Here is a 25124-nt window from a genome sequence, read left to right as displayed (position 1 = left end):
AAATCACGTCTTACATGTTAATTATTGCTGTTGGCGAGGGATCCCTTGTAAAGCGCTTTGAGCACATTTAGTCTAGTGGATATTGCGCTCTATAAAAGCTCGATTTTTATTTTGTGGGGATGAATCGAACATCTGAAAGTGAATTTTGTGTTTAAAAGAATAAGATTTAGGAACTTTGAATTGGTTTCAAGGTAAGAAATGGTCTTTAATCTTTACCATAGCCTATAGAAATCATCCCCAAGTTTCATAGTTTTAGCTAATGTAAATGTTGCTGCTCGAAGCTCGAAGAAATAAATAACAACGTGAAATTGAATGTAAGCTTCACATTAATATCCGAAAACAGATAAAATGGACGTTTCGGGTTTTCCCTTTATCAATAAAACAGGATGAATGAAACACTACATATGAATGAGGTAATGTGCCAGTGGCGTTGTTAAGACGAATAAACAAAACATTGATGGGCAGCTACCGCATTATCTCATTCGTCTGTAGTGTTTCATTCATCCTGATCATTTATTGGACGACACAAACAGCCCGTAAGGTGCTTATACATTTTTCGGACAAAGACCTTGACGCCAAAATCCAAGGGATCTCAGGATTTTTACCCATGTCTTCGATAGGACGAAGAGAAATGCCTTCCACAAAGTTCTATTCCCCGACCAACGCACATACGTGTCACGTAAACCTACTGGTTACCCATTGAGTACGGTAAATGTTAGCCATTCTTGAATTATGTTCACTGGGTGGGTGGGGGGGGGGGGCGACACTACTACTACTACTACTACTACTACTACTACTACTACTACTACTACTACTACTACTACTACTACTACTACTACTACTACTACTACTACTACTACTACTACTACTACTACTACTACTACTACTACTATGTCTAATTCTACTTTCTAGTCCACACTTCAAACACACAAATAACCATTAGCATTATTTCTCATAATATAATAATATATGTTGGTATGATAATATGGTGGCGCTACTTACGGATGTAACATGAGCCACTTGCTAAAAAGTATTTGATTGTTTATGTGTTGTTTATACACTAGATAGGGATTTGTGAAAGCAGATGGTCTCTTCGTTAACCAAACCCATTCTACTAGCATCAAGCTATTGCACGTGATTTGCTAATATTACTTACAATCATATATCGCAAGCACACTGCAGACTGTAACAGATCCGAACTAAATAATTATTTTGCAGGTGATTTATTTTAATAAATATTGGACTTACAAATAAAGCGAGAAGCCGGGTAGCAGAGGTAGAAACACCGACTGGTATAACGAAGTTTTGGCATCAAATCGTGTGTTAATATTCGAATAAAGTAAGAAGTGATACTAAGCTCCTCGATGTTGTGGACTGTAAAAAAAGTAATAAACAAAATATTGATATAACAGTTTCAAAAACAAGATAAAAATACGAAACAGGGACCGTTTCGGGCTCAAAACCATTCTCCAGCAAATAACAAAAATATATATAAAAACATTATTAAACAGCCAAGAATCTATCACTTGCGCACAAGACTTGTTAATTTTCCTCTCTGTCATCTTTCTGGATTTTAAGTGATGTGACAATGATTTCATTGGGTTTTTAAAAAAAATTAATGGCTGAAGAAGGGTTTTGAGCTCGAAACGTTCAGTGTTTGGTACTCTGTTATTTTGTTGTTGTTGTTGTTGTTGTTTTGAAGTTGTGTAATATTCAATAGAGTGAGAATAAAGTTTGTTTCTTTTAAATGTTGTAACAGGATACTGTACCGTGTGTGAAAGTGTTGCCTGTTTTTATCAACACCACAAGCACTACAGGAAGAAGTGAATCACGTAAGTAGATCAATGTTGTTTTTCTGCTCTTGATGTCAGTAACTATTTTGATTTCACTTTCATATGCAGACTATTTTTTTTTTAAATTTTAATTACGCATTGAAGAAATGTAACTGGTAAGTCATTGTTCGTGATCACTTCCATGCTAATACTTATGGCATATCCAATAGAGAGAATGAAGTTGAGGTCACTCGGGTCTTTGTTATTGCTTTTTTGCCATCGGCGTTTATGGGTAATTCTCACTAAACTGTATTAACCAGACTATATAAACATTCAAGATTACACAGTTTTGAGTGTTGGTCCGTTATACTTCCGGACGGCATTGTTGTGAGCTTCCAATCCAAGCGCATACTATCTATACACTCAGAATATCTGTCAAAGTAGGGCACCAATCGATATTTTAAAAAAAAAACATAATTTGGAGTACTATAGATAGTATGCGCTGGGTTAAAATGCTCACAACATGGCTATCCGGAATAATAACAGACCAACATACAAAATTATGTGCAACCTTGATGAACGTTTAAAGTCTGCTTAATACAGTTTAGTGAGAATCACTCATAGACGCCGGTGACCGATAGCAATAACAAAGACCTGAGCGACGTCAACTTCATACTATCTATAGATAGTATGCGCTAGGCGAAGAAGCTCATAACATTGCCACCCGGAAGTACAACGGACCAACACACAAAACTATGTGTAACCATGAACTTTTATAGTCTGGTTCATACAGTTTTTTTGAGACGTACTCATAAACGTGGATGGCAAAAACAATACCAAAGACTTGATTGACGTCATCTTCGTTCTATCTATACTGTGGCCACGTTGTGTTGCTAAAAGTAGCTCTCTTTGTCTATACTTTTAACATTCCTATTCCTGAGAATTTTAAGATCTTGTTTCATAGAGTATGATAAACAAACCCTCCATATTCCTGACCATAAGATATTGTTTCTTAGAGTGTGATAAACAAACATTTCCTATAAAAAGAACGTTTCTGTTTTGTTATTGTTTTTTGCCGGCCATTATTGTGAGTAATTCTCAATAGATTGCATTAATCAGACAATAAACGTTCAAGGTTACACATAATTTTGTGAATGAGTACGTTTCATCCGGCTGACGGATATTGTATTTTACTCAACGCACAGCATCGATAGATCACTCCAATGGGCATGATCTATATTAACTTGTGCTCGAGGTCATTGGTCACACTGCAAACTGTGCTCAAAATGACCCACATAGTGAAAAGTGTTCACAGTTTGAGAAATATCCAACGTTACAATTGGTCATTTTACTCAGCATGACTTATGGGTATGTTTACAACTTTCATAAACAAAGCAGCGTGTTTAGATACATTCAGAAATGTCAAATCGTTGTACAGCAACAAATCATATGATTGATGACTTGGTTGGACGAAACCATTAATATAGATCGTTCCCATTGTTTGATGTCAAATTTCAGATACTACAAACAACAAAATTTTAGCAGAATGCCGAAAGGAGACAACTTCATCACTCTCTTCGACAAGGCTCGTAACTCTCATCCTGAGGAGGAATGTTACGTCTCATACGATGGAGACATGGAGAGGAAGTCCATCACCTTCAGTGAACTTTATACTCTAGCTTCAAGGTAGGTCACGTGATTGTTGATGACGTAACCTGATATATCGATCTTACTGGATGATCATTATGATGATGATGATGATGATGATGATGATGATGATGATGATGAGGATCATCATTATCATCATACCATCATCATTAGCAGCAGCATAATGTTGATGATGTGTATCATCATCATCATCATCATCATTGTCATGGTCTCAAGTGAGTAAAGAGCTACTCGACTATGCATAAAGATAAATGTAGAATGAGGCCCCAGAATTTACTAGTTACTATAAATGAAAAACAATTAACGATTTGTTTACAATGAAATAAAAATAATGATGAAATTTAATTAAAAGAGATAAACAGTGATCGTGGCAGTTACAAATAGAGATATGAATATTTTACGTAACTTATGATAATATGTCAGGTTCATAAGTTTACGTTTCCAGGCAGTTGATGGGCTTGGATGATCTATTCCTCTGATAACAGGATTGGACTCGTAAAATTCCACTTCCAGGCAATTGGTAAGAAGTTATTGTGTAGTCCTTTGACAGCGGGCTTGGGTTTGATCCTTGAAGATTATACAATCAAAGTTAAAAGCTCCGGCGTCTTAATGGTGTAGATATAATATCTACAAAGTCCCAAAAGATAAAAATCTTCCAGTATATATATAGGAATAGAGCAACTGGCCGTCCGGCATAGATTGTGGAGAGAAAGTGAGTGTCAAATGTTAGACCTATCAGCTTTTATAATAAGTGGCTACGTGACAGAATGTAGAACGAAAAGTATTCACTAATTAGAAATTAATTCGAGGGAAGGCTATAAAAGGAAAGACGATCTAATATTAGAAGGTAAAGTTTATCTAAGCCTACCGAAATATAACTGGAGTGAGATGAATTCAGTTCTTAATAAAATAAAATGTAATAAGATAATTGTGAACAACCTTTACTGTGACACCCCCCACCCACGTTTAAAATATACTCTTTAACCATTATGGGAAAGATAGATTTTACAAACGGAAGTAAATTTACTATCATGATACTCTAGCATTAATCCATTGTTATGATTTGTGCTACAATTAAATTATTTATTAACTAGACATGGACATGTTTATATTAACGTAGGTATATGAATGGGTGACAATAACAATGAAAGATTGTGATTACAAATCATTGTGATGAACAACATGATGACAATGTGATTACAAATCATTGTGATAAACAATAGTGATGGCAATGAAGCATGATTTAAGTCGATGATATGAAGGTAATTTACTAAATGAAATGAATGAAAATGTAAATGAAATATTGACATTTCAATTATTAATCACAAATGAGTGAAAATTCATAACAATAATAGATAAAGAGAAGATTTCCCAAATCATGAATGGGTATGGTATATATATCCAAACAATACTCAATGTTACATTGATTTGGGTCATCATGTTTACAAATAAAATTATCGAATTTGTGCGTTCTGATTTGGCATAGTTTGCGAGGTAACTAACAGTATGCATGGAGGTTAAGTTATACCCTTCTCACGTGTTTATACTAATCGAGAAAGTAGGTCGGCGTGAATATTTTCACAGCCTGGTATGTGAGAGATACTGAAAGTGTAATTTTGCAAAAATAGACTCCACCTTAGTACTCTACTATTATTCATTTTGTTATTTCTTATGTACGTGAGTGGTTTATGGTCCGTTTCGACCACAAACTCTTTTAGCAGTAGATATCTGCTGAATGTCTTTAAAGCAAAGACGATGGCCAGTCCTTCACGCTCTATTACAGAGTATCGTGATTCTCTGTCCAATAATTTTCTGCTTGCATATAAGCAAGGCATTAGAGTTCCCTCATGCTCCTGTAATAGTACACCTGCGATGCCCTTATCAGACGCGTCAGTTCTTACAACAAATTCTTTTGACATGTCGGGTAATTTAAGAATTGGTTCTGAACAGAGTAATGCCTTTAATTGGTTAAAGCTATTCTGACACGCTTCTGTCCAAACAATTTTGTTCGGTGACCCATTCTTTGTCAGATTTGTTAGCGGTGTCGCGATGTGCGCGAAGTTGTAAATGTATTTCCTGTAAAAATTTAGGAGCCCAAGTACTTTGCGTACTTCTTTTTTTGTCTTGGTGGTTGCAATTGTGCGATTTTTGTTTGTTTTTCTGTCTCGGGTGTCTGTGTCCCATGACCAACGGTATGATTGATCCTGCATTTGAAGCTTCGATATTAGTAAACATAGGTTGCGACACTGTGTCTCTATCAAAATACTTTTTTAGCATATTTGCATGGAATGTCTTTGTTGTGTTGTTAATTTTAATCTCGTAATTAACATTAGATTTTACTGCTGTTATTTTGAATGGTCCTTTCCATGTAGCTAAAAGTTTACTCGAGTCATCGGGTAAGAGTATTAGTACTTTGTCACCAATCTCAAATTTTCTTGACTTGCTTTTTCGATCGGAGTATTCCTTGTATTTCTCTGCTTTTTTTAGTGACGGATTCCTGTGCTAGCTTACACGTGTCCTCTATTCTGTCTTTCAGGTTTCTTACATATTCGTAAGCAAACATAATTTCGTTATTGTCCTCCTCATTCCCTTTACAAATGTCGGCTACTATATTGATCGGGCCGCGAGGTGATCGTCCATACATCAACTCAAATGGGGAGTAGCCTGTAGATTCTTGGGGTATTTCTCTATATGCAAATAGGATTGCTGGTAAGTATCTGTCCCAATCACCTGGTTTTTCTGCTGACACTTTTCTTAACATATTCTTTAGAGTGCCATTAAATCTTTCACAAAGACCATTTGCTTGGGGGTGGTAGGGGGTTGTGAATGAGTGTTGGATTCCCATGAGTTTCATGGTTTCATGCATCATATGTGATGTAAATTGGGGTCCATTGTCCGACAGTATCTCATTTGGTATGCCTATTCTAGTAAAAATTGTCATCAATGCTTCAGCTATGTGATCCGATGTAGTTGATTTCAATGCTATCGCTTCTGGCCACCTGGTTGCGTAATCGACTAGTGTTAGTATGTGTGTATGGTTTCTATCTGATTTTGTTAAAGGGCCTATAATGTCGATTGCAACTTTTTGAAAAACTTTTTCAATAACTGGGGTTGTCTCTAATGGCAATCTCGGTATTCTGCCTTTTGCGACTCTTCTTTGGCATGTGTCACAAGATTTCACATATTCTCGGACGTCTTTAGTAATTCCAGGCCATGTGAAATTCTCGGATATTCTCTTCAATGTGGAAGAGCTCCCAAGATGTCCAGAAGTTATTGAATCGTGCGCTATTCCAAGGATTTTGTTTCTGTAAATACTCGGCGTGACCAGTTGTTTAGCTATTTTGTTTCTTTTCCTATGTAACCTGAACAGAATATCTTTTTCAATGATGTATTCAACTTTTGATTTCGTCCCTTTGTTTGCGATATTGAAATATGAAGTTAAAGTCGGGTCCTTTTTCTGTTCTTCAATGAACGTGTTCCTGTCAAATTGTTGTGGTTCTAGAGAAATAGTCATTGGCTTCTCTGTTGTCTTAGTCATCTTTCTTGTTTCTGCTAGACAAGCTGTTTCTTGGGTTAATGACCATTCTTTTACATCTGTTGGGTTGTCTTTAAGACCTTTTATATTGCCAACAATAACATCAGCGACGGGGTTGGGAAGTATACAGCATTCCACTATTCCTGTATAGTATGGGGTTTCTATGTACACGTTAGCTGTTTCAAAGGTTTCGACTGTGCCACTGAATGTGATGCATTGTACCGTTTTACCAGTTTTGTCTTCGTCATTGATCAAAGATGCTTTTATTCCTACTGTACTGCATCCTGTGTCTCTCAATATTTTGCAATCAGTTCCATTAGCTTTGCCTTCACAAAAAAATAGCGATCCTGATTTGTGAGTTTGTGTTAAAAGTGACATACCTTTCACGCAATACACATTTATATTTTCTCCTGACATTACTCGTGTCTGATTATTTACACTTGTTTGGAGTGATGCATTTGCAGTTTCTTTTGGATATCCCACGATTTTGTAACATTTGTCTGCTGTGTGGCCTTTCATTCCACAATATTGACATTTAATTATAGGTTTGTTGGTTTTCTTATACTCAGTATTATTGTCAGTGCTATTTCTTGTTTTGTTTTGATAGGGTCGGCTATAGTCTCTATTGAACTGTTTGTTCCATGGTTTGTTACTATGGTCATCCTGTTTCACTTGCGTGTTCCGAGTGATTGATCGGCTCGTTCTATTTGAGTACTGAACTTTAGGTGTACATGGACTCTGAGCAGCGGCAGCGTAGTATGGTTCCTTCAATGTTCTGCTAAGGGGTGTCAATGGATGTGCGCTGTTAAAGTTTTCTGCGTAGATTTTTAATTTGTCCAAGTTTTCTGGCTTTCTCTCTTTAAAGAATGCGACTAAATCTGGGTTGCAAGCTTGATAGATTCGATTCTTCAGCGTGAGATAGTAAAGGCCTGCAAAGTCGTCTTGTTTTACGTTTGCCAACTCAAGCCACCGATTTAGAAATTGGGTAATTCGGTTCACGAATGTATTAAAGTCTTCTCCACTTTCCGGTTTTGCAGTGTGAAACCTTTCCTGGTAACCATCTTCCGTTAATCTAAATCTTTTTAGTAGAGCAATTAAGAGTTTTACAATTTAAACTTTAAAGTTAGATGAAATAGATATAAGTAACTAAATAAATTCAATTCTTTATATGTGTCCCCTCCAAAATGTCATGGTCTCAAGTGAGTAAAGAGCTACTCGACTATGCATAAAGATAAATGTAGAATGAGGCCCCAGAATTTACTAGTTACTATAAATGAAAAACAATTAACGATTTGTTTACAATGAAATAAAAATAATGATGAAATTTAATTAAAAGAGATAAACAGTGATCGTGGCAGTTACAAATAGAGATATGAATATTTTACGTAACTTATGATAATATGTCAGGTTCATAAGTTTACGTTTCCAGGCAGTTGATGGGCTTGGATGATCTATTCCTCTGATAACAGGATTGGACTCGTAAAATTCCACTTCCAGGCAATTGGTAAGAAGTTATTGTGTAGTCCTTTGACAGCGGGCTTGGGTTTGATCCTTGAAGATTATACAATCAAAGTTAAAAGCTCCGGCGTCTTAATGGTGTAGATATAATATCTACAAAGTCCCAAAAGATAAAAATCTTCCAGTATATATATAGGAATAGAGCGACTGGCCGTCCGGCATAGATTGTGGAGAGAAAGTGAGTGTCAAATGTTAGACCTATCAGCTTTTATAATAAGTGGCTACGTGACAGAATGTAGAACGAAAAGTATTCACTAATTAGAAATTAATTCGAGGAAGGCTATAAAAGGAAAGACGATCTAATATTAGAAGGTAAAGTTTATCTAAGCCTACCGAAATATAACTGGAGTGAGATGAATTCAGTTCTTAATAAAATAAAATGTAATAAGATAATTGTGAACAACCTTTACTGTGACAATCATCATCATCATCATCATCATCATCATCATCACCAATCATCATCATCATCGTCGTCGTCGTCATCATCATCATCAGCATCATCATCATTATCATCATCATCATCATCATCATCATCATCATCATCATCATCATCATCATCATCATCGTCGTCATCATCATCATCATCATCATCATCATCATCGTCGTCGTCGTCATCGTCGTCATCATCATCAATCATCATCATCATCATCATCATCATCATCATCATCATCATCATCATCATCATCATCATCATCATCGTCGTCGTCGTCGTCATCATCATCAGCATCATCATCATTATCATCATCATCATCATCATCATCATCATCATCATCATCGTCGTCGTCGTCGTCGTCATCATCATCATCATCATTATCATCATCGTCGTCGTCGTCGTCATCATCATCAGCATCATCATCATCATCATCATCATAATCATCATCATCATCATCATCATCATCATCATCATCATGGGCAGTAAGTAAAGTATATATACGTTTGTTACACTGTTTCAGGTTTGCTTACAACTTGAAAGAATACGGACTTGAACGTGGCGATTACGTTGTGGTGGCAACACCGTCCAGCATTGAATACATAGTCGCTAGCTTTGGGGTCATCTTTGCCGGCGGCATTCATGTATCCATGGAGAAGTTTTTTCCAAAGTGCGAGGCATTGAAAAAGGTAAGCTCTATATTGTTATTGTAACAACACGCCTAACTGTCAAGTTTTTATGGATCTGTTTTTGTGCGGCAATGTGGTCTTGTGGTATGAAACTCGCTTTCGGATCGGAAGGTCCTGGGTTCGAGCCTCGCTCGGCGCATATTTGAGTCCTTGTAAAAGACTCTTTACTCGCATTCTCTCACCGTACTCAGGTGTAAAATGAGTACCTGGCCGTCAACAGCATTGTCTCTGTCTGAAAAAATTGTAATATCGCCTAACAGGCGTCATGTCTCGTTCTACATGTCAACTGTTGCTGTTGGTCAAGGACCCTTTGTAAAACGCTATGAGCACATTTAGTGGATATTGCTCTATATAAAAGCTATATTTTTTATAAAAACATTTTTTCACGAAAGACCTAAACCAGGTAGTATCGGGAGTTGGGGGGGGGGGGGGTTGGAGATGGTGGCGCGGCGGTAGGGTGTCTATTTTGTAGCAAGTCAAACGATTGTGACCAGTGACTGTTGGGTAACAATGGTCGCAAATTCTAGCCTTTATGACACATTACCGCCGTACCTACTCTTGAAAAACACATATTTAGAATTTAGCCAGAATACTCGTCCTTCAAATATCGATCGATTTAAATGACCCTCGTCTTAGCAAAAACTTTCGAACCTGGGCTGCGCGAAGTCCCCGAGTTTGAAAGTGTTTACTAAAACTAGAGTCTTTTAAATTGATCGATATTTGAAAGACGAGTTTTCTGGCCAAATTTCTAAATATGGTTTTCCAAAGCACGACAGATTCGGTGTTGCCCTTTACACAAAATATTCCATTCACTCCGGTATAAATGAATACTTGCAACTAATAGGCAATGACGGATATTGTTACTAGTACTTGTACAAATAGACGCTTGGCTGGCAATTTGTAAAGTATGAAATGAACATTAAAATCTATATGACTTTGTTTTTAAGGATTTTACGGCACTTGCAACACATTTAGGTCATAATATCAGCGCCAGTAAAAAGGGAGAAAATTGGAAAGCAAAAACATTCTAAATGTACAAAAACAGGACTTGAGGAAAAAGTAAGACAAAGGGAAATGGTTCAAATTAAATAGGGAACAGATTTAGATTCCAAGAGCACACTATCAGTGTACTTAGTTTGAGTTCACCTAAAAGTCTCACCCTGATACCAGCACAAGATTCCACTTATAGGAATACACTCAAATGTTAACAAATCAAATGTTACCTATAAAAACAACAACAGTATATAACAGAGAGATGATTTAAAAATATCATCTCCCACAACTACAACTATACATTCGACTGTTTTCCTCCCAGCCAAGGGCTCCGGCCAGGGCCAGGACAAAACTGAGTAATCTCATTCCAAGACAAAGACAGGAAGCAATTGGAAACCAGATCTAGATATAGGGGTATAGAAGACACAGCATGTACCTCCCGACCCACTATGGGAGGTCGGTAACCCCACCCAGAAAGTCTATGTGACTCTCTATTGCAATAATCGAAGCACCGTGAAGCGCGGTAAATCCGGTAAATCCGTGGAAATAAGAATATAATATATAATCAGTGGCGCGACATGCTTACAATATAAGGTGGTGCCAGAATCAGAAGAAAATGACTTAAAACATGCAATGTTTCTAAATACAAAAGAAAGAAAAAAAATTAGGGAAAAGACTTACTGAAATAAGTAAGAGGCGGTATATACCATATCGCAGTTTTATTTTTTAAATTAACACTGTAATCCATTTTTAAAAGATGGATGCGGTGCGGTGCCAGGTACCAAATCAACCAATATGGCCACGCCTCTGTATAATATAATATAGAATTCAATACAATGCCTAAAATGAGCTAAATTAGGCCAATATTGTGGCCTTTGTTGCCCTGTCACAGTGATAAAAAAAAATATCTGACGATATGCATTAGTATGATATAAAGTATAGGATATCAATTGTAAAATAAACATAAAGTACTCATTGAATTCAAACTTAAGGTGATCTAATTCCCTATCAACACAGTTCTTAAAAACGTTGACAATTCTCGCAGTTCTTGAACAGGCGTGGAGAGAGTTCCAAATATCTACGGTTATGAAAATTAAAGATTGGGCACGTATAGGGATCCAACATCGATCTTTGAATGTATAAACATGATAAGATAGGATATTTTATATATGTGATATGCTGAGGAAAAGAGAGAGAGAGAGAGAGAGAGAGAGAGAGAGAGAGAGAGAGAGAGAGAGAGAGAGAGAGAGAGAGAGAGAGAGAGGTGAAAAAAAGGAGTGATGTGTGAAGAACAAATTGGGACCGTTTAACATTGTATTCGAAGAAGAGTGAGTATTTCGAGTGAGTAACTTAGTAACTGTGGATACATTTGAAATTAGTTTTAATTTCAATGCATTAAAACATTATGTCTCCTGTTGTAATAAATTGTAAAGATGTCTGTGTGCATTGTGAAGTAAATTTGTTATGAGATCATATTATTATAAGTTCCACACATTTCTATTAATGTTTATTATATTTGTTCGAGCAATGTAAACCACTAAAGATTGTCCATTTTATGGACAATTACGATTTATTACTAGTATAGGGAACGATATTAGCGGAAGAATAGCGTCCCTTGATTGGACGTCACCGGCGGGGAAGTTATTAGAGAGAGAACGTCATATTGGTTTTGCGCATGCGTCTTTCGTCCTCGCTTCCGGTGAAAGCGGCATGAGACACTTCACCGAAAGCGAGGTGGAGAGAGACGCATGCGCAAAACCATGTTGACGTTCTCTCTGTAAGGTGACGTCCAATCAAGGGAGGCTACTCTTCCGCTAATCTCATTCCCTATTAAATGTCTGTGATAGAAATGTTATATAAAATTCGTAATTTTTTTCTCTAACAATCCTTTTTTGATTCTTTAGGCAATTAAACTGTCAAAAGCCAAGTTTCTCTTGATGACCGACTCCTTTGAAAAGGATATTTGGCCACATTTTGAACAGGGTGCAACTCGGGACGACAGACCATCATATGATGTTGATTACCAAGACAAAACTCTCCCGTCGCTAAAAAAAATTGTATTCACAAACAACACACAAGGTAATTTGAAAAACTTTAAAAAAAAAACAAAAAAAACTTGAGCTTTTATATAGATAGTATGCATTTGGCTAAGAAGCTCACAACATTGCCATCCGGAAGTATAACGGACTAACAAACAAAATAATGTGTAACCTTGAACATTTTTGTAGTATGGTTCATACAGTTTAGTGAGAATTACTCATGAACGCGGGTGGCAAAAAACAACAACTAAGACCTGAGTGACGTCAACTTCATTCTATATTTATAGCGCAATATCCACAACAGGTGACCAAAGCTCTTTACATGGGGGCCTTATCCAATAGCAACACTTAACATTTATGGCGAGACGTGATGCCTGTTAGGCAAAATTACATTTTTTTTTTCAACACAGAGACATAGCTGTTAACGCCCAGATACTTATCTTACAACTGAGGACGGTGAGAGAATTTGAGTAAAGATCCTTTAACAACGACTCAACTATGCGCCGTTCAGAGCGGGACTTGACACCAGGACCTTCCGATCAGAAGGCGAGTGTCATACCACAAGACTAGATAGCCGCATATATTATTAAAATAATAATGCCGATGTAATCTGACGTGTACTTATTTTCAGGTCTGACAACCTGAATTGTTCTGGGTTCATTGTTGAAATGGAAATACTTTCAAACTAACGCAAAATTCCATCCATGATAGAAATGATATTTAAACAAGCTCAAATTTGGGCTCGGTTTTCAGACCTACGAATTCATGCATTCAGTATCAAGTTAAACGTTGTATCTTTTAATTAAAATAATATCTTTTTCAGTGTGGTTTATTGTACGTTTCAAATGAGGCTGAACTATTATAATAATACTTGCTTTCAAGAATTAAATTCGCCTTTGATTGTTATTAATTCAACTTTTTTTTGTTATTAAGTGGTAAAGTAAAATAGTGGTTTTTCTTTTAGTGTCTAGTTGCTCGTAGCGAAAAGAACGGGCAACTCATACAGATGGAAAGGTCATACAGGTAAATTGCTTTATGGTAAATCAAAAGGCATAGAATTCCATACGCCAATTTAAACGTTATCTGTGTAATCGTTATAGATTCATTAAATACACATTTTCTTTGCTTTGAAAGAGAAAAATAAAATAATTATGCCCTTCTGCGCGCCACGGCATCATAAGATATCGTCGCCCAGGCATTCCACGAAGAAATATAGATAATGCATCAAACAAGATGTATGATATCAACAGAAATCACCCATGTTGTCTAAGTGAGAAAATTGTGGGGTTTTATTTTGGCTTTAATATAGCGCAATATCCACTAAACGTGCTCAAAGCGCTTTACAAGGGGTCCCTGGTCAACAGCAACATTTAACATGTAGGACGGGACATAATGCCTGTTAGGCGATAATACCATTTTTTCCGACAAAGACAACGCTGTTAACGGCCAGGTACTCATTTTACACCTGAGTACGGTGAGAGAATGTGAGTAAAGAGCCGAAAGCGAGTGTCATACCACTAGACCACATAGCCGTTAATAATCTTGCCCAAGGAAAAAACCGAAATTGCTTGAACGGGGCTCGCACGCGGTACCTTCAGGGTCACAGTGCAATGACTTAACCACTTGGCCACTAGTATGCTTCATCTTACAGAGGTACCCTCTAAGTCTTTTGTTTCACAACAAATATTTCAGAATGACTGCACCCGGGTTGTGGAATTCCCTTTCTTATAATACTAAGAATATTGAAAATTTAGATACCTTGAAACAGAAATTGAAAACCGAATTATTTAGAATATCTTATTTTGACAATTAATATGCTTTATATGTTTTAATTTAGGGTAGATGGTATAGTAATGTGTAAGTAAAGAGTTTGCGTATGTGGATGCGGAGAAGTTTCCGTATGTGGGTTTGTTTGAGTGAATATAATATGTATAGGCGTGTTAGTGTGTATGATAGTTTGTATAGTCCAAGTGATTGTTAACAGAGAACTTGTCAGTGGATTAATGGGCGCTATATAAGATTATTATTATTATTATTATTATTATTATTATTATTATTATTATTATTATTATTATTATTATTATTATTATTATTATCATTATTATCATTATTATCATTATTATTATTATTATTATTATTATTATTATTATTATTATTATTATTATTATTATTATTATTATTATTATTATTATTATTATTATTATCATCATTATTATTATTATTATCATTATTATTATTATTATTGTTATTATTATTATTATTATTATTATTATTATTATTATTATGATTATTATTATTATTATTATTATTATTATTATTATTATTATTATTATTATCATCATCATCATTATTAGCATCATCATTATACATTTTGCAGTCACCGATCAAGGGACTGAATTAAACAACAAACGTACCCACTCAATATCTACTCTACAGGCTTACACGGACCCGAAACGTTTCTTAATCATCTCCGGTCTTGTAAGAATGGATTCCGGGACTATGACATCGACCCTGAGGACGGGTGTATTTGTCCGTCATCGCTGAATCAGGACCTTGCAAGTCCAAAACTGGTCGAACTCTCACACAGAGCGGTGGTCAACATGGCCGGACTCTACCGAAAGTTTTCTCAATTCGGCAAATTGTGAGGGTGGCCACTGTTTTTATGTTATTTGATTAAATAAATTTAGATAGATATGATTTATCTATCTATCTATCTATCTATCTATCTATCTATCTATCTATTATTCCATCTATCTCTATCTTTCTTTCTTTCCCCTATCTCTATCTATCTATTATATCTATCTATCTATCATCTTTCTTTAATTCATTCTATCTATCTGTCCACCTATCTATTTATTTATTTATCTTTCTCTCTCTTTCTATCTATCTATCTATCTATCTATCTATCTATCTATCTATCTATCTATCTATCTATCTATCTATCTATCTATCTGTCTATCTTTCTTTCTGTTAAATCGTGCTATGATACACATGTTGTACTAAGAGTGCTCGACATGATAAATACAATGGAGCAAATAATAATACATATCTTAATCATATCTATCTATTTATCTATCTATCTATCTATCTATCATCTTTTTGTCATTCTGTCTATCTATTTATCCACCAGTCTATATATCCACATGTATCCCATCCACCTCGTCAGTCTTGTTTTATACATTAATGATAGACGATGATAACCTCGGCATGGGAAACTGTAAAATTTTGAAGACTGTTTGTTTTACAATAATTATTATGCAACGCCCTTTTTCCTATTGAAATGAAATTAATATGGCTGCGCCGTCTCTATGGACGCTTGTCGTGAATGTGTGTGCGTTACTTTGAGTTTGTCAGTCTGTTTCTATTATCCAGTTAGTAATTTGCCTCCATAAATCTCTGTCTAGAGCAAAAGTTCTTTGCTTAAGAATGTCATCATGTGTGTTAAGGTGCTGAGGCAGTTGGATGTTTCCTTGTCTTGTTGAACTCAGTTCTTCTGTTGTTGTTTCTAAATGTATTTGATATTTTTTGAGATCTTGTTTCAATGTTGTTGTAAGTGAAGTTGGTGTACGCCCTCTGTATTTGGCTCCTTGTTTGAAGTAAACATCCATCGAGGTTTGTACTGGAATATTTCCATCTCGTCGGAGCACGTGTCCGAACAGTTCCCATCTTTTTCCTATAAGTTTCTGTTAAAAGATGTCCCAGTTAAAAAGAGATATCTGACCGTTTGATGACGAGCCCGAGCAATTACTGAATGACTGATGACGTAGTACACAAAGTGATATCTAACTTATGTTCTATATTATAGACTTTATGACCTTGTAAACTCGATGCTTCGTCCTCGGATTAATATATATATATATATATATATATATATATATATATATATATATATATATATATATATATATATAATTCCCTATATGTTGGGGAAAATAAATGGAATATTATCATGGATTCGTTACAGGTATATGCAATGGCCTTGGTACATCGTTGTCACTCTTCCATACGATGCACTGAATGGAGTGGTCAGGATCATTCCTGATACATACTCCAAGATGCCTCTTAGTTTTGTAGAGGTGAGTTCATAATATATTTTCTGACTTTGTATATAAAATACATATAAAATTACATATATATATATGTATATATATATATATATATATATATATATATATATATATATTATATATATATATATATATATATATATATATATATATATTGAGAAACAATAAAAAAAAATTAAATTGGAGTGATTGAAAATCGGAGCCGGCGTTGATTCGCTGCGTGGGAAATAGCTCTTTTATGTAATTTTTTCCCCTCAAACATACAAGCACAAGTGCCTACATTATGTTATTATGACATTGGTCGTTTTTGGCGATGAAATAAATTTTTTTAGATTTTAAAATTGTTTTATTTAGTAATTAACTCTCTCCTTACCAACAATTTTCAGAATTTTCCCTGAAACTTCATACCCACCCAAAACACAAATAGATTTTTTGCTGCTCAAACAGAAAAGGAATAAGTATGTTTTATACTTAATATTGTCCAGTGTCTAATTTTTATCGCTATAACAAAGTATTTTCTTTATAATTTGTGATGTACAAGGGATATCAGAATAACAAAATTGTTGGTTGCATCGTAACCAATGTGACGATTTTCCTATGGGTGGTAAGGAGAGGACACAGAAATTTCACAATTCACCATTTTTATGCATGACCTTGTTTAATCTTATGTTATTAAATAATCCCATTTTTCTAGCAATTCCTCAAAATTGTTGATCTGGAAGGAATAATTGGAGGTATCATCAGCCCCACAGATCTAAAGTCATTGACCCAAGTGTATAAAAACAAGGGCAAGAAACTCTTGGAACATTTGATTGTCGGTGGACAGCCAGTGACAAAATCTGTTTACGAATCGTAAGTATGAAACTGTTTACTTCATTTTAACTGTTAAGAAAATAGGATTCAATAGTCGGATGTCACGTCCGACCAGCAACGAGCAGCTTGGTTCTAAACAAAGAAAATCTGTACTTTTTTATTCTTCATGCTGGTTAGAACTTTTTCACATATCATGTGATCAGAATGTAGAAAAGTCAATACATGATCAGATTTATAATGTTCTTCTGCCCTGAATACACTTTTATGCTGGTCGGAGAAATATTTCATAAGGGCGTCCGTCATTGTTCCGATAGTTTAGAACCAGTTACTAAGTTACTCTGCGTCAATACGAGGGAAGTGACGTCACGACTGTTGAACCCTATTGCAATCAACTCCAAATGAAAATCAGAAACTTTATTCTTTTAAAATACATCTGTGTCTACTCAGATCTAAGTTTGTCTGCAGAGGCCGCCTTTCTTGCTCTCTCTCTCTCTCTCTCTCTCTCTCTCTCTCTCTCTCTCTCTCTCTCTCTCTCTCACTCCCATAAAAGGCAATATGGGTCAAAAGGAATGTGGGGCTCTGTTAGGGATAATCGAGTCTAACTTACTAACAAAATTCATAACAGTAACGGCCCTATTGAACAGAAAAATTATACCGTAGAGAAGAAAATGATTATGAAAACATATTTTGAAATTTGAGTAGCTATATCTAGCGCAAAATCCAGTACATTCTTCATGATAGACCAGCATTATAATAATGTGTAAAGGCTAACAAGCAAGTATGCTATCAGAGGGCTTAAATTTGTAAAGTTTAACGCTTAAGAAAAAAAAAATCTTTAGCACACACATACAAACACACACAAACACACACACACACACACACACACACATATATATATATATATATATATATTATATATATATATATACATATATATATATATATATGCAGCACTATCCAATAAACGTACTCGACGGGATCCTTTGCCAACAGCAACACTTAACATGTAGGGCAAGACACGACGCCTGAACGGCGATATCGTAATTTTACACGTAAGAGATGTGAGTAAAGACCCTTGTCCAAGGACTCAACTATGCGCCGTTCATAGCAGGACTCGAGCCAAAGGCGAGTGTCATCGTAGCCATCCTGAACTTATAGATAATTCGAACATGACGTCACTCAGGTCTTTGTTACCGTTTTTTGTCATCCGCGTTTATGAGTAATTCACACTAAACTGTAATAACCAGACTATAAAAGATCATGGTTACACACAATTTTGTGTGTTGGCCAGTTATACTTCCGGATGGCAATGTTGTGAGCTTATTAGCCAAGTGCATACTATCTATAGATTCACAAAACTGTGTGTAACCATGATCTTTTATAGTCTGGTTATTACAGTTTAGTGTGAATTACTCATAAACGCGGATGGCAAAAAAGAATAACAAAGACCTGAGTGACGTCATCTTCGAACTATCTATAGCCTGACACTGACCAAAAAAATGACGGCAAAATGCCAGTCTTTGACCACATAAGAAAACAAATCGTGATTGTATTCAATAGTTCAACCAATGGGACCACTTGTTTCCATGAGCACTACTAACGACAACTCACTAGGCAGTGCAAAATCCAAATAATGAGGTCAAAATGCCAGTCTTTTTGGGTTTCAGTGTCAGGCTACAACTTAAAGATGGCTACGGTGTCATACCACAAGACCACATAACTGCTTTGAACTGATGTAAGTAGAATATTTTGTCAAATCTTGCATTAATCTCTGCGTTCTTTTCTCACGTTGCTTTCACAGAGCTCAAAAGATTGCAAAAAACGTCCATGTCTTGTATGCTATATCAGAAACCAATTTTGTCAGTTGTAATTTCCTGACCTCAACGGATTCGTTCGACCCCTTTGATTGTGGATTTCCCTTGGAAGGAGTGGAGGTGAGTTATAGAAAGAAAAAAAAAAGAAGATGAAATAGGATCATCCATATACCGTATGATTTCCACAAGTTTAAAATGCTTAACCCTCTCCTTACCAGCCATTTTTAGGATCTTCCCCAAAACTTCACACCCAACTAACACAAAAATAGATTTTTTATCACTCAAACACAATAGCAGTAAGTTCTTGCGATACATAATTTATGGAGCAAAACATGCTCTACAACACATTGTTCATTTTCTTTAAATTTTATAGTGAATAATGTACAGAAGAATTTTGAATAAGAAAAATGTTGGTTGTATCGTAACGAATGTGACGATTTTCCTATAGTTGGTAAGAAGAGGGTTAATGACCTTCGCAATGTTTATTTATTCCCCCACAAGACCATTTGGAATCATATTTCTATTTCATGAAGTATCAGTTGCCTATTCGGCGTCATTTTTGTACTAAAACACTTACAATAGTATATGTCACTGCCTATAGCCAGGTACTTATGAGCCCTTGAGACGGGGACAATGTGTGTGAAGTACCTGAACCAAGGATACAACGTCGGTACCAGAATCATTTTCCATGGTCACTGTCACCCATCCGGTCACTAACCACGCTTAATTCTGCTTAACACTGTATTTGCTGGGTCACCAAATCACAGCGAACCATTGAGGCGTTGTCATAAACTTACTATGTTAATTTCAAAGCTGTCACATATCATTATAAAAACGCTTCATTACCATTATCCAATTTTCATATGGCTCTCTCTCTATCCCCCCCCCCACCCCTCTCTCTCTCCCCATCTCTCTCTATCTATCTCTTCTCTCTCTTCTCTCTCTCTCTATCTCTCTTCTCTCTCTAACTCTCTCTCTTCTCGCTCTCTCTCTATCTCTCTCCCTCTATCAATCTATCTCTATCTATCTCTTCTCTCTTCTCTGTCTCTATCTCTATCTCCCTCCCTCTCTCCCTCCCTCCCTCCCTCCCTCCCCGGCTCTCTCTCCTTCTCTCTATCCCTCTCTCTATCTATCTCTTCTCTCTTCTCTCTCTCTGCCAATCTCTCTTCTCTCTCTCTATCTCTATCTCTCTATCTATCTATCCAATTTTCATATGGCTCTCTCTCTATCCCCCCACCCCTCTCTCTCTCCCCATCTCTCTCTATCTCTTCTCTCTCTCTCTCTACCAATCTCTTCTCTCTCTTCTCTCTCTCTATCTCTCTCTTCTCTCTTCTCTCTCTATCTCTCTTCTCGCTCTCTCGCTCTCTATCTCTCTCCCTCTATATATCTCTATCTGTCTCTTCTCTCTTCTCTGTCTCTCTCTCTCTCTCTCTCTCTCTCTCTCCCGTCCTCCCTCCCCACCCCCTCTCTCTCCCGCTCTCTCTCTCTCTCTCTCTCACGCTCTCTCTATATCTATCTATCTTATCTGTCTATCTATTTCTGTCACTGGACATCCCGTCTTCAGTTCGCATTTTCTTCCCTTTATCAGTCCATTGTCATTGTATTTCAATTTTTAATGACTTCTCTGTCACCAGAATGTGCCCTGTGTCCGTCCCTACGTGCACAAAATAGCAGGTCTGATTACCGAACGCAATAATAGGCTTCGGCAGTCGTGACGTCACTTCCCTCGTAATGACGCATAGTATCTTAGTAACTGGTACTAAACTATCGGAACAATAGCGGACGCCCTTGTGAAATACTTCTCTCACGGGCATAAATGCGTATCCAGAGGAGGAAAACATCATAAATCTGATCGTGTTTTGACTTTTATACATTCTGATCACATGACATGTGAAATAGTTCTAGCCAGCATGAAGAATAACAAGTACTGATTTTATTTGTTTAGAACCAAGCTGCTCGTTGCTGGGCGGACGTGACATTAGACCATTGAATCCTATTATGGGCTTGATGTAACATTGTTGTAATTGGACAATATTTTTTTGCGTTGGTTTGAGAAGTATTTCCATGACGACATTGAACCCATAACACTTTTGGTTATCAGACTTGCAAATAAGTACACGTCGGCTCTGATGTATTTACACAATTGTTCTACAGGTAAAAGTCACTGACGAAGCCAGGCAAGAATTGAACCCAGGGCAAGTCGGTCGCATTGCAGTCCGAAGTCCTTATCTGTTTACCCGTTACCCTGGGCAACCGACCCTTATTCAATCAATGATGGGAGAAGATGGCTGGTTTTACTCAAACGATGCAGGCTGTATAAGGTATGTTGATAAGTTCCCGATAGCTCAGTTGGTAGAGCGCTCACTTCACACGCAGAGGGTACGAGATCGATTCCAGCAGGTGAAGTTGAGATTTTTTTCAGCCCCCCCCCCCCCCCCCCGCTGTCCAACGAGCAATGACTGGGTAGCTGGGTCTGTTGTTAGATCTAGCAGAATGTACTTTGAGATAGACTAGGGTCCTTATTATTTTTAGACAGCTCGTTAGTGATAAATTCTCAGTAAATTATTTCAATCGGACTATAAACGTTAAAGGTTACACACAGTTTTGTGTGTCAGTATGTCGTGAGTATTTTACCTAAACGCATATAGCGTCGATAATAGGATGTGACATCAAGGGCAGCGTGGCTCAGACGTATGGTCTTTGCTGCGTTACCCGAAAGGTACCCGGTTCGACTACCCGTCGCGCCATGTGGCCTTGTGCAAGTCACCTCGCCTTACCTCACTTTGCGGCACCGCACTGCTGCTGATTGAGTTATTTCAGTCTTCCCTTGGAATAGGCCCTAAGACAAATTTGCCCTTGGTGATGGATAATGGGAATTTCATGGCTTCAAATCTTTTATAATTGTCTTTTTCCTATTCTGTTGTTGTTATTTTTAAATTGAGCTTTATATAGCGCAATATCCACTAAATATGCTCAAAGCGCTTTACAAGGGGTCCCTGGTCAACAGCAACATTGAACATGTAGGACGGGAAATGCCGCTTGTTAGGCGATATTACACATTTTCCGACAAAGACAACGCTGTTAACGGCCAGGTTCTCATTTTACACCTGAGTACGGTGAGAGAAAGTGAGTAAAGAGCCTTTTCCAAGGACTCAACTATGCGCCGAGCGCGAGGTTCGAACCCAGAACCTTCCGATCCGAAAGCGAGTGTCATATCACAAGACCACATAGCCGCACATTATTGTTGTTGTTGTTGTTGCTGTTGTTGTTGTTGTTGTTGTTGACACGTTCTTGTGTAATGACCTTTAGGTCCGAATGTTTATATTTTGAGTCCTCAATAATTTTTCTTTTTCTTCCATTTGATTGCTTCACAGCCAGGAGAATGGTCATTTGTACGTCTATGGACGCAGAGGAAATGTCATTTCCAGAGGTAAAGTATTTTTTGCTGATGTTGGTGATGCATTATGATGCGAATATATATATATATAATATATTTATAAAATTGAGCTTTTATTTAGAGCAATATCCACTAAACGTGTTCAAAGCGCTTTACAAAGGATCTCTGACCAACACCAATACGAAACATGTAGAACAAGACATGAGGCCTGTTAGGTGATATTACATTTTTTTCAACAGAGACAACGCTGTTAACAGCAAGGTTCTCATTTTACACCTGAATACGGTGAGAGAATGTGAGTAAAGAGCCTTTTCCGTGGAGTCAACTATGCGCCAAGCGAGGTTAAAACCCAGGACCTTCCAACCCGAAAGCGAGTGTCATATCACAAGACCACATAGCCGCACATATGATATATAGATAGTATGCGCTTGGCTAATAAGCTCACATCATTGCCATCCGGAAGTGTGACTGACCAACACACAAAACGTTGTGCAAAATTGAACGTTTATAGTCTGGTTGATACAATTTAGTAAGAATTACTTATAAAGATGGATGGCACCTTCGTTCTATCTTTTGATAATGTCGTTTTGAGAAAGAGCAAGTATGAGAAACGTGATGTGTAATTATTGAAGTTTAAACTTTGGTCCTTTGGTCCGAAGTATAGATCCTGGGAGTGTAAAAATCATAGAGCATGGAAAAACCAAACGCTATATCTTAAAATATCCTTCAGAGCCACTCGACCCATGGGGCAGGAGCAATTGCTTGCTATCCTAATAAAATATGCAATTTGTCTAATCTTCAGGAATCACACTCATCTATCCCGCCTGGATAGAGAAACCAATTATGGACATCCCAGGAATCATGAGAGTTACGGCGGTAGGAGTCCCTGATGACATCAATATTGAGAACACCTGCGCATGCGTCACGATACGTCCCGATTCTAATCTGACAGAAGAAGATATTCACAGACTGTATAAGGAGACAATGACAGGCGGGGCAGCTGATATATTTCCTTTGGACTACGTTCTAATTTTTGACGGAGCTCTTCCAAAACTGACACGTCAAAAACTCGGGGATCTGGCTGCAGAAAAGTTGGGACTGAAACTCAATGTCTCTTGAAGTATATTTAATGTAATGTGAAGAGAATAAAGAATATTTTAACTTTCTATATCATTATGGATCTTAATAAAAATAATTTTGAAAATATGGACTTGCAAAAGTAGAATCAGGCAATAGTGAAATATAAGACTGAAATGTGAATGAACCGCCGTGGACTTATTTGCAGGTCTGATAACCCAATTCCTTATGGGCTCATTGTTGTCACGGAAATATCAAAAACATGATGCAATTATTGTCGATTACAACAATGTTAATCTAGGCCCATAAGTGGGTTCGGATGTTAGACCTGCATATATATACACATCGGAATGAACCAATGCCAAACAAAGCAGAAAGACAAATACAAGAAAATAATTATCCCCAAAAAATCAGTTTGGGATGTGAAAAGACCCTAGCCAGACAAATGAAAATAGTCTCACTCCTGAACAAGGCTATAAAGCGTAGCCATCGTTACTTATAGCCTGACACTGACCAAAAAATGACATCAAAAGACAGGTCTTTGGCCACAAAAGAAAACAAATCGTGAGTTGTATTCAATAGGTCAACCAATGGAATCTCTGGTCTCCTTGAGCTTTACTAACGACATCTCACTAGACTGCAAAAACCTAAAGAATGACGTCAAACTATAAGTCTCAAAGGTTCTAGTGTCAGGCTATAAGTTAACGATGGCTACGCTTATAGACACTAAAACCCACTAAGACCCATATTTTGACGTCATTTTAGGTTTGTTGACTGCCTAGTGAGTTGTCTTTAGTATTGGTCAAGGAGAGGAGTGATCCCATTGGTTGAATTGTTGAATGCAAATCACGAATTGTTTTCTTTTGTGGCCTAAAACGTGTCTTTTGACGTCATTTGTTGGTCAGACAGTATCAGTGTAGCCATCATTAACTTATAGCCTGACACTAGAACTCTCTTAGACTTATAGTTTGACGTCATTTTTTGGGTTTGTGCAGCGTCTAGTGAGTTGTCGTTAGTAGAGCTCAAGGAAACAAGTGATTCCATTGGTTGAACTGTTGAATTCAACTCACGATTTGTTTTCTTTTGTTGCCAAAGACTTTGGTCAGTGTCAGGCTATAAGTTTACGATGGCCACCCGCGTTTATGAGTAATTCTCACTTAACTGTATTATCCAGACTATAAAAGTTCATGGTTACACACAGTTTTGTGTGTTGGTCCGTTATTCTTCCGCATGGCAATGTTGTGAGCTCCTTAGCCAAGCGCATACTATCTATATGGTGAATAGAAGAAACTAAAAGCGAGGTAGAGGACCG

General features: G+C 36.9%; 1 protein-coding gene across 2 annotated transcripts; it reads left to right on the top strand.

Annotated features, from left to right (window-relative positions):
- Positions 1-1124: 1124 nt before the first annotated feature.
- On the top strand, positions 1125-23901 carry LOC144977834 (putative acyl--CoA ligase YdaB). 2 transcript variants are annotated; one of them, XM_078923239.1, is made up of 12 exons: positions 1125-1218; positions 1760-1832; positions 3291-3458; positions 9447-9612; positions 12510-12684; positions 15081-15285; positions 16609-16720; positions 17406-17563; positions 19326-19458; positions 21493-21659; positions 22713-22768; positions 23538-23901. In XM_078923239.1, the coding sequence occupies exons 3-12, from the start codon at positions 3319-3321 to the stop codon at positions 23852-23854; spliced, it is 1629 nt and encodes a 542-aa protein (XP_078779365.1). In that variant the 5' UTR covers positions 1125-1218; positions 1760-1832; positions 3291-3318; the 3' UTR covers positions 23855-23901. The 2 variants fall into 2 exon arrangements, with proteins under 2 accessions (XP_078779365.1, XP_078779363.1); XM_078923237.1 differs by lacking the exon at positions 1125-1218 and adding an exon at positions 1256-1339.
- Positions 23902-25124: the final 1223 nt, after the last annotated feature.

Source organism: Berghia stephanieae, chromosome 8 (assembly GCF_034508935.2).
Source record: "Berghia stephanieae isolate SIO BIC M18660-M18661 chromosome 8, UCSD_Bste_1.3, whole genome shotgun sequence".
Taxonomy (NCBI): domain Eukaryota; kingdom Metazoa; phylum Mollusca; class Gastropoda; order Nudibranchia; family Aeolidiidae; genus Berghia; species Berghia stephanieae.
The sequence above is the reverse complement of the archived record's forward strand: the minus strand, read 5'-3'. Positions and strand labels throughout refer to the sequence as shown.